This window comes from Trichoderma asperellum, chromosome 1 (assembly GCF_020647865.1).
Source record: "Trichoderma asperellum chromosome 1, complete sequence".
Taxonomy (NCBI): Eukaryota; Fungi; Ascomycota; class Sordariomycetes; order Hypocreales; family Hypocreaceae; genus Trichoderma; species Trichoderma asperellum.
The window spans coordinates 2,377,860-2,391,427 of record NC_089415.1 but is presented as its reverse complement, the minus strand read 5'-3'; the positions used below and the strand labels follow the sequence as shown (position 1 = coordinate 2,391,427).

At 49.2% G+C, this 13,568-nt stretch overlaps 4 protein-coding genes and 1 non-coding gene across 5 annotated transcripts; 1 reads left to right on the top strand and 4 right to left on the bottom strand.

Annotated features, from left to right (window-relative positions):
- Positions 1–1,292: 1,292 nt before the first annotated feature.
- Positions 1,293–4,111, bottom strand: TrAFT101_000746 (uncharacterized protein). Its single transcript, XM_024905928.2, has 3 exons — positions 2,935–4,111; positions 2,397–2,743; positions 1,293–2,035 (listed from the first exon to the last, which is right to left on the bottom strand). The coding sequence occupies exons 1-3, from the start codon at positions 3,058–3,060 to the stop codon at positions 1,522–1,524; spliced, it is 987 nt and encodes a 328-aa protein (XP_024764964.2). The 5' UTR covers positions 3,061–4,111; the 3' UTR covers positions 1,293–1,521.
- A 1,239-nt stretch (positions 4,112–5,350) lies between these two features.
- Positions 5,351–5,433, top strand: TrAFT101_000745. Its single transcript has one exon. It is a non-coding gene; the product is annotated as a tRNA-Glu (tRNA).
- A 321-nt stretch (positions 5,434–5,754) lies between these two features.
- Positions 5,755–8,199, bottom strand: TrAFT101_000744 (uncharacterized protein). The gene is made up of 3 exons (XM_024909380.2): positions 7,540–8,199; positions 7,289–7,431; positions 5,755–7,155 (listed from the first exon to the last, which is right to left on the bottom strand). The coding sequence occupies exons 1-3, from the start codon at positions 7,845–7,847 to the stop codon at positions 6,365–6,367; spliced, it is 1,242 nt and encodes a 413-aa protein (XP_024764962.1). The 5' UTR covers positions 7,848–8,199; the 3' UTR covers positions 5,755–6,364.
- A 642-nt stretch (positions 8,200–8,841) lies between these two features.
- TrAFT101_000743 (uncharacterized protein) lies at positions 8,842–9,946 on the bottom strand. The gene is made up of 2 exons (XM_024899073.2): positions 9,571–9,946; positions 8,842–9,415 (listed from the first exon to the last, which is right to left on the bottom strand). The coding sequence occupies exons 1-2, from the start codon at positions 9,677–9,679 to the stop codon at positions 9,135–9,137; spliced, it is 390 nt and encodes a 129-aa protein (XP_024764961.1). The 5' UTR covers positions 9,680–9,946; the 3' UTR covers positions 8,842–9,134.
- A 918-nt stretch (positions 9,947–10,864) lies between these two features.
- On the bottom strand, positions 10,865–13,489 carry TrAFT101_000742 (uncharacterized protein; the record flags this gene model as incomplete). Its single annotated transcript, XM_024906306.2, has 2 exons — positions 10,865–12,796; positions 13,412–13,489. 2 exons carry the CDS (start codon positions 13,487–13,489, stop codon positions 10,865–10,867), a joined length of 2,010 nt encoding a protein of 669 aa, XP_024764960.2.
- Between the last annotated feature and the right edge of the window lie 79 nt (positions 13,490–13,568).

The window sequence follows — 13,568 nt, the reverse complement described above, 5'->3', positions numbered from 1 at the left end:
CTTTTTGTATAGGATTTGCAAAAGAAAAAACAAAAGCAGGTGATTTTTGAGAATTGATTCAACTGCAATGCAAATGCAGATGCAGATGCAAAATGCAGACCGTAAATATTCCAAATGCAGCTAGATAACACGAATGCAACTAAATATTGCTTCCTACATGAAATGCAAACAAATATTATATGCGCAAGGACGGGGAAAGGCCCCCCAGACCAGAGCTTACCCTTCCAAAATGGAGACGCAGTCTTACTGGGGCAAACCTGATACATAGCAATACCTGGTACTGCTGCTGCCTCAGTGCCTGTCAGCCTGTCAGTCTGTCTGGTTATATGTTTATCCAACCAGATGCCTGCGCCTGTAGACACCCCGTGGATCACTCCATCCGTAACTCTGAACTTCAAAGGAGGAAATGTCACACACAAAAGCGGGTACGTTCAGGTGCGGCTGAAGGCGTCTTGTGCTTGTGCTACTCAAAACCCAACTTTTCTCCCATATTTTGTTTGCTCTTGATTATCCCTTGCTTCGTTTTTTGTGAGTTTTCGCTTGTTTCTTTGCTGTTTCGGTTCCTTTCCGCCCGAGACAGCAATTACGCCACCCCGGATGAGATGAGGGGGAAAAGCTGTTCAAAGCAGGCTGGGCAGGCAGACGTGGCAAACGCGCGTTGCTGCTGCTGCTGCTGCATTGCAGTGCTTGTTGTAAGTGAACCTGGTTGGATGGTTAATTTACCTTTCTCGTCCCGTAGGAGTAGTAAGAAGAAGAGACAGAGCAAAAAGCAGAAAAAAAAAAGGATTCAAGCCTGCATGCTGCATGGTAGCAGTACATGCTGCAACTTGGCGGCACTCCCTACATATATACAAAACATCATTCGTATCATGCAAGAGAGAGAGAGCAAAGAGAAAGGCATACAAATAATGCACTACAGTGCTTCATACATGAATGTGGAGTCAAAACCTGCCACTCAGCGCTCACAGCAGTAGGACAGCCATTCGCAAAGATATTGTGTAGGCGGTACGTGGGAGTAGGATCCGGGGCAGATCGTCCCACCCAGAACACGCTCCGAGTCGCCCACTCCTGAGACTCGTACCACATACATTAGCCATACGGATTAAAAGTATAAATTGTGATTGTGATTGTGGTTGCGTGTGCCTGAATCAACGAGTAAAAAAAAAACAAAGCAGTGAGTGCATTGAGACCCAAAGCAACCCCACAGATAGACGCCAAGTCGTAATGCAACATTAAAACAAATCAAGCACAATGTCATGACACCATTCGCTCTCGCTCTCTCTTTCGCCCCAATAAAACCAAAAGCAAAAAAAAAAAAAAAAAAAAAAAATCAGGCTTTCAACGCACACAATCTCCCCCTTCTCTTTCTCTCTCTTCTCCATCCCCAGCCCAAGCACACAAGCAGCTCCTCGTCTGCTGCATGTCTCAGATATATCATTCGCTCTGGCTCTGGCTCCGGGTTCCCCTCCACCCCCTCTCTCTGTTTGTCTCTTTTTTTTCTTTTTCTTTTTTCTTTTCTTCCTACAGGAGATCGTCGGAGCCACTGGCAACGCTCTGTTCAATAGCGTGGATAATGTCTCCCTCAGAGAAAACCGGCCCTTGTCCGTCGCATTTGGCCAGACGCTTCATGCGCTCGGCTACTTGGCTGACGTCAACCAGGCCTCGCTTGTACAGAGGGTGGGCCAGGATGAAATCCCAGGCGGCTCCTGCGGCGAGCAGCCGGTGGCCGTCGTCGGAGGTAACAATCCGGTGTGAGGGGAACTTGTTGTTGTGACCCTGGAGCACATTTGTGTAAAAGTCGGTAGGCGTGTATGTCATCGGCCCTGTTGTCAGAGGCTCCGGGGAGTGAGAGCCGTTATTCTGGTTCATGGCCGACGTAGCGCGGAGAATCTCATTCTCGGTCGACATCCTCTGCAGGTCTCGTCGGAGTCGCTCATTTTCGGTAGCGGCTTCTTTCTGAGCAGCCTCAAGGTTGGCCAGCTTGGACTCGAGATCCTTGACATGTCTTTCTTTTCGTTCGCGGAATGCTCTTTGGCTGTAAATCAAAATAATGTCAGTATTAGCTACAGCATAGACTCCCTCTTGAATAAAAGGGAGGAAGAAAAAGAGAGAAACAGCAAAAAAAAATGATGTAATCGACGCCTATCCAACATTGGTCTGCAAGTCTGGTTTTGTACCCAGACCTTTTTATAAACCCCCAATGAAGAAAAGTAATGGCAAATTAGGAAGGTAAGAGAAGGATTCAGCTACAAGCCCCAGAATTCACCATCCCATGAAGCAGATCGATCTACTTTGATAGGCCGATACAACTCAAGGAAACATTCCGGGGCTGCCACAAAGTAGAAGAGGGTAAAGATAAGGATTTTGGGACGATAACAATGGGGGGGAGCACCTACGCGGCACGGTTCTGAGCTTTTCTCCTCGATTGCGCTGGGGTCAGCATATCCTCATCCTCGCTGCCGCCGCGGCCTACGTCGTCGAGGTTGGCCTCGATCTTGGGTCCCGATCCGCCATTGATGCTGCCATTTGTTGACGGGGACTGCGCCAGGTGGTCCGAGACGTGCTGCTGTTGCTCTTGATTTGGCTGCTGCTGCTGCTGCTGTTGTTGCACGGCAGCTCTCGGATGCTGGCCGAAGACGGGAGGCGACGGCGGGCTTTGATGGAAGGTCGATTGGTGGTGCTGGTGATGGCCGCCAAAGGACCCCGTGTAGTCAAAAGTATTGAAGTGGTCTGCAAAGTTGTCCTGTAGAAATCAAACACAGTTCGATTGCGTCAGCATCAGTCAAGACCTCTACACGGCGATTAATCATTCAAAGCCAGACGTGTGGTGATTAGTCTTCTCTCTCGTAATGCTCAAGTAAGGAGCGCTAAGGCACACAATCTGCGCTTTCGGGAGACGAGGTGGGGGACGCTGGGGGTTCACAAAAAACTTACAGGCGGGGAGGTGTTGCTGAAATCGTCCGAGCCATTTGATTGGGAGTGCGAAGGCGTCAAAGGCATAAAAGACGCCGGGAACGCCTGATGAGGGCCGGCAAAGGCATACTGGGCTGCGAAATCCATGGTGTTGGTCTTTCTTTTGGAGAACGACGCTGTGATGAGAGTATCCTGAGTTGGGTAGGTTATAATGGAGCAAGCCCGCCTGGCTTTGTTTCTTTTGTCCTAGGCGTGTACGGGGTTATGTACGGAATATGGCCGTCGCCCGGAATGGAGGACGGGGGGGCTGAGGCGAGTTTTTGAGTTGGGCTTTGCCTTCGTCCACTCGTATATAATACCCTAGGGCTATGGGTATCCGGTGAGAAATAGGTAAATGACAGAGAGAACCTGGTTTTTTTTCTCCAAATCGGCGGTTTGGGCCTACGTGCTCGCGTTGTCCGGACCCTTTCCCAATGGCACAATCACGCGAGTATCATTAATAAGTGAGTCTTAGCCAAGCGACAATTCCCGACCCAGAAGAAGAGAAAAGTCAGTAGCAAGAAGACGGCGGAAGACGCGAGACAGCTGTGGCTACGCTGCCTAGCGCTCCCACCGGCGAATCAAACGTCTTGGCCGGAGGCTCGGCAGCTTCTTGAGGCCTGAGGGGGCCCTTGCCATGCCGCGAGGATGCTAGCACGCATCCCCAAATGAAGCCGTGGAGAGAGGTCCCTTTGTCCCCCATTGCTTAGGGATTACCGCGCGGTAGCAGCCACATTCCGACCCCCAACTACAGCATCTATTGCCTCATGGGTGGGCAACACAGTGTATGCTGCCAGGCATATGGTTCCCTCTCGGCCGTCGCGTTTGTGGCGCCAACGCCCAACGCCGCTTTGGTTCCAATTCTGCAGCGGCCAGACCGCCATTGTTTTGCTGCCTGTCTGCTTTGGCTCCAAGTTCCCTCCTCCCCCGACACAGCCGCCGACGCCGCTAAGAATGCTAAGAACGGCGAACAGCTCCAAGTGGCTAGCTATCGAGCGAAAGAACGTGAGCCCTGTGCTGCGATGGCGGCGAAGGGGGGCGTGGGCACAGGGGGGTCCCCTAGCGCTTTGAGACACGGCCTCAGAATACGGCAGTTGAGCCAAGCATGGCTGAATTTGACATAAGGGCTGCACTTGTCCTTTTGGTGCTGACTTCATGACTCCCACCCTCTGAGTTGTCGATTTTCGACGGTTTCCGCCCTTTTCTGGAAATAGAACATTGCCAGAAAGTTCTAGCTAGAAAGTCCAATTGCTCTGCCTTGGCTTCCAGAGCAATTTCTACTACTCTCTAGATCGAGTTCTGTCAAAGGGGAAGAAGATGGAGAGGCATGAAGAGACGGCAGAGGAACCAGGAGTGGGATGCATCAAAATCAAAGCCAAGACCCAAGACCCAAGGCCAGATTCAAAACAACCAGTCATCGCCGACTGGGCCAGATCCTTCCACATAGGTCTATGGATAATGCCAGCAGGATAGAACCCGAGGCCACAGCTCAAGCTTACTTTCCGGATGGTCCAGATGCCCGTGCAAATAGGCCGCGTATTACGGGAAATACTATTTCCATCGAATCACCACTCGCAAAACTCCTAAAACACCGCCCCTTGCGCCCTCCAAGGTGAGCAGTAGCCTATGCATTTGTAAGTTGGCGCAGGCCGTCTCCACGTGCTGATGATCGCTGAGGGCATCGCTCTCACCACATGCAGCATCCAAAGTTCCTTGCGCCTTCAAACGGTGACTATGCCCGACTGACACCTCAGCCATGTCCCCTGTGCGACTATAGCTCGCAGCAGTGGCAGGACCATCATATTAATAGTAGCACCGTAAAGCGAACAACCTCCTAGAGATCCATCGTCCCGGACTCCGGAAACCGTAGGGCTGAATGAAGCTTTTGAGGAGGGGCACTTGTGACTCTTTTTCTGTATTTGAGATTGCGGTTGATTGATTGAGGAGACCTCCTAGTAGGCCACAGTCAGCATTGACTAATAGTTGTCTATTTCAAGCTCCCACACTCCGCACAGCTGGGACAGACCAAGTCTTCACCAGGGCGGGGCCCAGCCTCTAGCAGGCAGATCAGCGCCAGGAACGGCATGATATGGATCACCCGGCCGCCTGCTGTAGGGCGCCTTTGAAGGAGATATCCGGCCTGTGCAGGGCGACTTTGTAGGGATATTCCAGCCAATGCGATCCTGCGTAGATTGACTTGCATAGTCGGCATTTTGCCTTCTTGAAGGAAGTGGACTACTCCGTAATACCACTCTCTCGCGCTTTTAGCCAAGGCAAGTTCGTCTGCCCCCATGCAAGGCCCGCCCAGACGATAGGCGAAGTTTGGACAATAGGCCGAGGATCTGCGAAGTTGAACTGTATGAAGAGATTTTGTCTGCAGATTTGTCAATACAAGATATCCGATATGGTGTAGTGGCTAACATCGCTCGCTCTCATTGTTCGAGTGCCGAGCAGCCCTGGGTTCGATTCCCAGTATCGGAGGCTTAATTTTTTGCTGGCGTATCATATACATATTCTTTTTTTTTTTTTTTCTAGTTGTGAAAGTGGCGACGATGTTGTAGTTGTTTATCGTAGTTGGAAAAACAGGGATAGAGGAAGTATTATTTGTGTTTTGGATTGCGTCTCCGTCAAAGGAAGGAGCTGAATCTCCTAGTGCCTGAAGGATCGAGGTCCCGCTTAGGGACTATCAACTTAGCTGGCTCCTGCCAGGGCATTTAAATTCAAAGAAGAGCAGCAAATGAAAAATGACGAGTTTAGATCATTTCATACACTATTATGTTAAGCATATATCACTCTCATATTCTGACGTACATATATGTATATATATATACCTAGGTATATGCATAATGTGTCCTTTGATCGTGATGATATCTCACGCAACAGATGCTGATAGTTCTCCATTCTCGCGTCTCAATTCAACTCAAGTGAGCAGCTTTACTCTCTGTAGCAATGTACAGGATAAAGCAAGCCTCTCATCTCTTCAGATTATTTTTCTACTATCAATTGCTCTATCTAAATGGCGTCTACCAAATAATAGTATCCACGAAACGCCCAAAAATTCTATATAAGCTCAGGCAGGCGCCCTAATATCACATAATACCAACTTCGTGCTGAAAGAAAATGGCCACCGTCTGTCGTCCCATCTAGGCCCTCGTTTGTTCAGTAAATAAATCCATCATCATATCACGTTACAAAGTATTGACTTTTTTTTCTTCTTCTTCTTCTTCTTCTTTTAGTTGTTCTCTATCCTTCCCCATCGAATCGCCCATTTCGTCATCAACACATGAGCTCTGTTTCTCTTTCATTTGTTTTTGCAAGAAAGAAAAAAAGATGGTGCCGCATTATACAACATATTCTAGTGGCGAATGTACTTGGAATATGTAAAAGTTTTCCCGTAATACGGTGTCTTCTTTTAGTGGCTCTTGATGCCATTAGGCTTCAAGACTGCCGCCTCGTGGTGAGGGTGCTTAATGGTCAAGCACCAAATGTCGAGGTAGTCACAGATAGTAACAATGACATCCACGACAAAGCTTCCGTAGACACCAAGCGCCGTGCCGAGCATCAGGAAAACAAAGGCAGTCTGGTACACGCCCTCGCCGAGAGAGCTGGGCCAGCCAACACCGTATTTGCTCAGCAGAACCGGGCCAATCGAATCAGCAACGCCAAAACCAATCAGCACGCCCAAGATGTTCCAGTAGGGGAAGGGCATCTTGGTAAGGTGCGCGGTAATCATCTGCCCGACGCTGTAGGCATTGACGAGGCCAGCGAACAGGGCAAAGGGAATCAGATGGTGGTGGAGGATGTTTGGCTGCAGGTAGAGATAGGTGACGATCAGGGCCCAGATGGCAAAGAAAGGCACAAGGCCAAGAAGGGCGCCGCGTGATCGGTCGCCGCGAGCACGTCGAGCACGGATAACGTTGACAGACGACTCCACAGTGTTGAGCACCAGGACAATTGTTCCCTGAACCATGTACCACTCGGTGAATGTAAGGTCGTAGATGAATTGGGGAATGCCTAGCGAGGCGGGAACGCCAATGGCGGCTAGAGCACTCTGCTGCCAGATGTGAGCGCCTCCCATGAAACCCGTCAGGGCAAAGACAGAGGCCACGATGAGCACGCCTTCAACGGGTCCATTGACGATGCCGAGAGTGAGAGTCTTGGTGTGGTATTCGTCCCAGGTCTGGACATAGAAGGTGAGAAGAGCTGGTAACTCCGATTAGTATTGCTAGTTTTCCTCTTCATCTTGTCTGCCATGCATGCATGATTCCCCATATAAGAGGCGGGTGGGACGATGGAGGGGGAAGTGGGGGAGAAGCAAAAACCGAGGAAGCCTTACAAGCAAACAGAGTAGCTACCGTCTTCCAGCCTTGGCCCATGTTCTGGGATGCGGCAAAAATGAGGACCTCCAGAGACGTGTTCAGGGCATCGACACCGTGATCGAAAAGCTCACCGAGGGGTCCGGACTGTTTGGTTCGTCGTCTGCAGAAATTCGCCTCAAAGTTAGCTCTCTTGATACCACTCGAGCTCCAAGCTCCTCAATCCACGGAAAACAACGCGTGGAGACACCGGAGAAGACAAGGGACTTACGCTTGGGCACCGTCAACAGCGTCAAACGTCTGGTAGAGCAGCAATCCGATGGCCCAGCTGTAGTACACCCAGCTTGGACAGTCCTGATCCAGCGTGGGGTTGTACCACAACATGGTCAAGAAATTGATGACGACGAACATGAATCCCGTCAGGGTGATTAGGTTCGGTGCCATGCTCATTGGGAAGCAATGGATGACGAAGTTGGTGTAGAAAGGCTTGAGGATGTATTTGGAAACCAGCGACCGATCCACGGCAGAGTACTTGTACTCTTTCAAGGCCGGGAGGTTGTGCTGCCGCACGTAGACCATCTTATCTTGCTTCTTCTTTCTCGTTGTGTGTGTCGATTTATTTTCGGGTTCGCAATGCCGCCGCAATGCCCGTCTAGGCGTTTTTGTAGGATCTCGTTTCGGTTGGGTGTCAAGATCGTATCGGCTTGGGTCAAAGAATGGGCGTCTGGTGTTTTCCCACGCCGCAAAAAGGAAAAAAAAAAAAAGACCAATCAACACAGAAAGCAAAAACAGGCCCAGCGCCGTCAATGGAAAGAAGCGAGCCGAGAGAGAGAGAAGCCGCTCGTGAGGACACAAAACAAGGCTAGGAATGACCTCCTTTGTTTGGTAGCGTGTGTTGTTATTAATTTAATTTAGTATGAAGTAATGGCTGCCACCAGATGGTTGTCACGAGGAATTTTCGGCCGCACAAAAGCGAAGGACTGACATCAACTACAGCCATTTGCGCCCTAGTCAGTTCTCGGAAGTCCAGAAGGGGATTAGTGCCGAGAGCAAGCTGGGGAGCTTACCTAACAATCAGTGAAACAACTTGCTACGCCAGCCTCTTTCGAACAATAAATATGTAAAATAAATCTAAAATACATTTGCAAATGTTATTTATTGACCAATCTGCTGGGAAATGGTTAAAATTTAATATTTAAACTTAACCCCACTGTTTTATACAATGAAGATGTTTACTACCTTGATTGTAGCAAATCCTTTTGCATAGGTAAATCTAGGTGTACTATTTTCCAGCAGCATGCAGCAATTCTCGTATACAAAACAACATGTACCTACATACACAACACTCGTTATAGAGGTACTAGGAAAGTAGTAGTCTTTTGCTACAATTCGTGTTTTACGCATATTTCAATAGCAGTGAAGCCACTCGTACAAAACATTTGTAACAAGGCATCGCTGACTCCTCGTCACTCACCAGGTCGTTGCTCACTGTCTCCATCCAATCGTGGCGAAGATGCAATCGACTGAATCCTCAGGAATGGAGAAACCAGCCAGCAGTAGAAATCGATGTAGAGGAGTGTTCAAATAACTATATTCGGACAGATCAAGTCTGCATGCATGTATGTATAAACCTGACTTACTTTGAGAGGCCTGGCAGTGTGAATACTATCTACTCCTAGGCAGTACTAGGTAGATTTCGCCTTTTAAAGCCCTGGAGATGCCATTCACAGCTTCTTCTCCAAGACGTAAATCCGATCAGCCATCTCTTCCCTTGGCTATCCCGTATTTCTCATGAATTAGTTTCTCCTTCTCCTTGCTGTTACCAGCAATTCTCGAAATTCTGCGCCTCCCTCTCCTTCAGCTGATTCACCCCTTCTGCGCAATATGGAAATAATCCTTCTGTTCCACAATCGAGCCGTCCCTCCAGCTCAGCAACGACACCCCCCTCATCACCACCTTATCTCCCCTCACAGTTCCCAGCGCCGTCGACGGCAGCCTCGCCGTCCATTTCACGTCGCATTCCCAAATCGTCAAATCAGGCGTCCCAGTCACACACCGAGTGACGAATTCCACGTTCTCGTTGTACTCGATCAAGTCAGAATAGAATGCTCGAATCCATGTCTTGTCGACTCCTACCAGCCCGAATACTTTTTTTCAGTAAAAAACGAGACATGGTTAGCCATAATAATCTTGTAGTGCATCAAGAACAAGGGCATCACTGCTTAACCGCTGGTCTCGCGTAAGACAGACAGACAGACAGACAGACAATAAGCGGGGGCAATCAACTCCCACCAAAACTCACAATGGGCTGAGAATCTGGCGTCGTCCGCATATAACTCCAGAATGGCTTCCAGATCCAGGCTATTATAAGTCGACTCTAGAATTGCCATGACGCCAGCAGCGGCGGCCATGATGCCTCTGCCACTACCACTATGCGGAGAGAGGGAGAGGATGCTCCGTTTTGGTTGTTTGTGTGTGTGTGTGTTTTGTACCAGCTTAGCTCCCTCGCCTCAAAGCGGGAAGTCGTGTATTCTTTATATCGCCCATAATTTTTACACGGGTGCCATCACCTCCATGCTCCATGCTCCATGCTCGTCACACAATCCCATGCGCGAAAAGCAAATGGCCATCTAGCCATATACACACGTACTCTGCTCCATAACCCCATCCTGACTTGCTCTTTTTCTGTCTATCCTAACGCCCAGGCCCTGTATCTTATCTTAGCCTCGATGCAACTATATAACATAATCGGGCGCACCTTTGGAATCAATCTGGACCACACAGCTCCCATTGGCTTGCTGCTGGCAAGCCCTATCCTAGACGCTGTGTTTTTGGACCCCCATTTCCTCCCGGGTTTCCGCGTCGCCTAGTTCACGCAGAGCTCTGTAACATGCGATATTAGCCTTGTCTTTTTGAAAGAGTTGCATGGCTACGTGAATTGCAATTGAGATGGTTTTTTTTTCTCCCTCCTTTATTTTAAGGCAACAAGGTACTAGGTAGATATTAGAGACATCCGTCGCTTGTGACATGCCTACGAAGCTACTAACATGCACACTACACCTGCACAAGTCTTCTTTAGCAGCAGCACCACCCATTTTTAAGATGCATGCGAAATGCAATACTATTTATTCCATTATTCTCAGTTTGTAATGCGTATACATTTATCTAAATTGGGAAGGTTAGAAATTAGTAGCAAAATGCGCCAGGAGCCAGTGTTTTGGTGCTGCTAGGCATCACGATCAACCTGTCAGCAGCTTTCCGGCTCCTCTCCTTAGCTGCCTACTTAGAAGCCTAGCAGCCATCGCCATAGTTTAGAAACAAGTGGACGGAGAAATAGGCCCAACCAAATATCACGAAATGCATGCGATATACCTATTACTAATTAGCCGTCCTATGTATTCATATTCCAGGATCTCTGATATATGCTAATCAAGTCCCCAGCAGGCGCCTCTTCTCTCATCTTCACAAGCCGATATTCCAGTCCTATTCTATTCATCCAACCGTTCACCTACCATTACCCACAAAGCTTTAAACTAATTCTCCTGCTCTCCATTATCAGATTAGCTATAAATATCCATATCTACTCCTCATTTTGATCAGTTCCATTTCTCGACCCTGTTTCCTCTTCGTGGGTTCAAATTAGCTCGGCCTAGAACTGTGTCCAAGAGTGCGAGTTCACTTTTAACCTGGTCCTTACTAGACTGCAACTGCATATTTTCTACAAATGCCTCATCACTTTCTCCAGAAGCAGAGCTTCCCTTCGAAGGGCGCCCATCGCCAACGGCACCATAAATATTCTTTGGCCTTGGTGGATAGGTGGGCTCCACGATAGGCTTTGGCAGTGGATAAGCATCTCCAAGCAAGCCAGTTGCCGCGTACCATTTGATATGCGTTTGTCGAGTTCGCTCCCGTATTTCAGCTTCGGTCAAGCAGGCTGGATGTCCCATGCACTGAGGAAACATAGGAGCAGTCGGCTCGCGGAGTTCTCTATTGTAGTAATTAGACCAAATATCAAATATGGCCTGTGGAGTGTAAGGGTCAATCGAGTTGAAGTAAGCCTCCCTTTGAGCATTGGAGTAGTATAACTCCTCTCCATCGCCATTACCATTGGCTTGGTAGGTCCACTTGGATGGCACTCTAGGGTACTGCAGCTCATCCGCATCGGGAGAATCTTCAAAGTCAGAATAGCCAGGATAATATTGCAGAGTCTCTCTGGGGAGAACTGAGTCTTCTGTAACGTTGTCGAATTCATTTTGAATAGGAGTTGGCATAGCCCCGAAAGCCTCTGTCGTCGACGATCTGAAGTATGGAATAAACTCTTCATCTTGTGCAATGTAATCTTGAGTAGTCATTGGAGTTTCAGTGAATTTGTACAAAGAATCAAGGGAAAGATGGTTATCATCTTCGCGGGCTTGGGCGAAGATACCTTGAGAATCTGTTGGCATGGTGCTGAGCGCCTTGAATGTCGATTCGAATGTCGAAGGGCGATATTGACGTTGGCCAGGCGGGCCCGCAGTCAATGGCTTAGGGGCGCCGGCGCTCGCAGCAAGGCTCATGGATGTTGAAAGATGAAGATCCGAGTTATCGCTATGGATAGATGGAGTCGAAAGCCGAGATGATGATGCGATGGTATTATTGTAATCACTATTTGCCGCGGTTTCGGATATTGTTACTCGAGCACTCTTCCGAGACTTTGGGAAGCGAAAGACGGCAGGATCCGAGAAAGCGTGGAGCCGCGATCTCATATGTGGCGGCAAATATTCACCTAGGGGAACGCTTCCTCCAATCGGGCTGGTATTACGATATGTAGAAGGCGTGTCCAGTCTGGATGGTACGCTCAACGTGCTGTTACCTCTTGGCTTTGTCCCCCGAAGAAGCGCCTTCTGAGCGCTCTTTTGGTTCGGATTCGGGTACGAGGCCAAGTTCTGGAGAGACTTGACAGTCATATTCATGAGGGCACTGGTTATGATGCCGTCCTCGTCATCACTGCTGCTCGCGTCGGCCGCGATGCCTTTGCCCTTTAGGTCAAACATAGGAGCAGACGACTGTACGCTTATGGACGACGACATTCTGGACGCTTGATCCTGAGTGCCCACGGGGCTGACAGCGCGATCATAGTTCTGCTGCAGAGGCTCGTAGGAGATTTGTCGATCCGGGGGAGCCTGGGTCTGGGCAAGATTTCCACTCATGTAGACTCTATGTAACGCATCTGGCTGGTGTCTAGGAAGAGGGGAGTTGGGGAATTTCAGGTTATCAAAATCCGATGTCGCCTTGAGCAAACGGCCACGGCGAGCAGGGGGCTGGAGCCGCTGAGAAGAGCTGGGGTTGTAGATAGTCCCCGCTGTTGTATAGGTTGTTTGCGAGGGTACAGAGCCAGACGAGCTAGACGCCACAGAAGATTGGAAAGGCAGAGTTGGGGGAGAAGATTCTTCGTCCATTGTTGGATATAGAGTGGTTCCTGTCTTGTTTCTCAGTCGGATGGCTGCCGCCTGGCGAGAAAGAATGTGAATTGCGATAAGAATGATAGTCTGCAGGAAGGTTCATGTCAGCTTAAAGCGAGTCAAGCGAAGAAGAAAGAGGGGAAGAAGAAAAAAACACAGGGCGGCTGTTTGCACATCACTTGGAAAATGAGAAACACGCAACGTTGAAGGAGAAGAGAAAACCGAGAGGGATGGTGTGGGATATTACAATTCAAAGCTGAGGCCAAAGAGGATAGTCAGATCCAAGCGGTGGCCAAATGAATTGATACGTCAAGCGGGCACGTGGATGCCAAAAGGGTCTTCTCCAAGATGCGGCTCTGCGATACTGAGATTTCCCAATGTATCAACAGCCGCGATCCAGTGATGCGAAGTGCAAGAAGAAACTGGTTTTATGTAGAAAAGGCGAAAGAGGGATGCCGATGGAAGAAAGAGAGAGAAGGGGTGAAGGCGATAGTGGGAATCTAACGAGTAGGTGAGGGCGGAGAAGGCGGAAAAGGCGGGCAAGAAAAGTGGCAGAACTATGATAGGAAGGCGTTGGGGCACAGATAGTTGGGGAGTGCCTTCCTCAGAAGCTGCCGTGGGTTATAAGATGGGAGAGAAGGAGCGAAGGGGGAGCGGGCGGGGGGTTGGGGGGGACAGGAATACTTGGTGAAGACTTCTTACCGTTCGAACGTCCAAGGAGACGAGGTTTAATAGCCAAACACTTAGGCAAGCGATGACGAAGAAAACGGTGGAAACCATCGTGAAGAATGAAAAAGGAAGCAGAGCAATGCGAAAACGGGGAGGGGTGCCTCCAAACACAAAGTGAGGCCGAAGTGAA

Excerpts from the sequence above, each read along its gene's own strand:
- TrAFT101_000746 (XM_024905928.2), bottom strand. The coding sequence starts at position 3,060 with ATGGATTTCGCAGCCCAGTATGCCTTTGCCGGCCCTCATCAGGCGTTC. Across the intron at positions 2,744-2,934 it reads TCAGCAACACCTCCCCGCCT|GACAACTTTGCAGACCACTT; the intron begins GTAAGTTTTTTG and ends TGATTTCTACAG. Across the intron at positions 2,036-2,396 it reads AAAGCTCAGAACCGTGCCGC|CCAAAGAGCATTCCGCGAAC; the intron begins GTAGGTGCTCCC and ends TTTGATTTACAG.
- TrAFT101_000744 (XM_024909380.2), bottom strand. The coding sequence starts at position 7,847 with ATGGTCTACGTGCGGCAGCACAACCTCCCGGCCTTGAAAGAGTACAAG. Across the intron at positions 7,432-7,539 it reads GCTGTTGACGGTGCCCAAGC|ACGACGAACCAAACAGTCCG; the intron begins GTAAGTCCCTTG and ends GAATTTCTGCAG. Across the intron at positions 7,156-7,288 it reads GGTAGCTACTCTGTTTGCTT|CTCTTCTCACCTTCTATGTC; the intron begins GTAAGGCTTCCT and ends CGGAGTTACCAG.
- TrAFT101_000743 (XM_024899073.2), bottom strand. The coding sequence starts at position 9,679 with ATGGCCGCCGCTGCTGGCGTCATGGCAATTCTAGAGTCGACTTATAAT. Across the intron at positions 9,416-9,570 it reads CGCCAGATTCTCAGCCCATT|TATTCGGGCTGGTAGGAGTC; the intron begins GTGAGTTTTGGT and ends ACTGAAAAAAAG.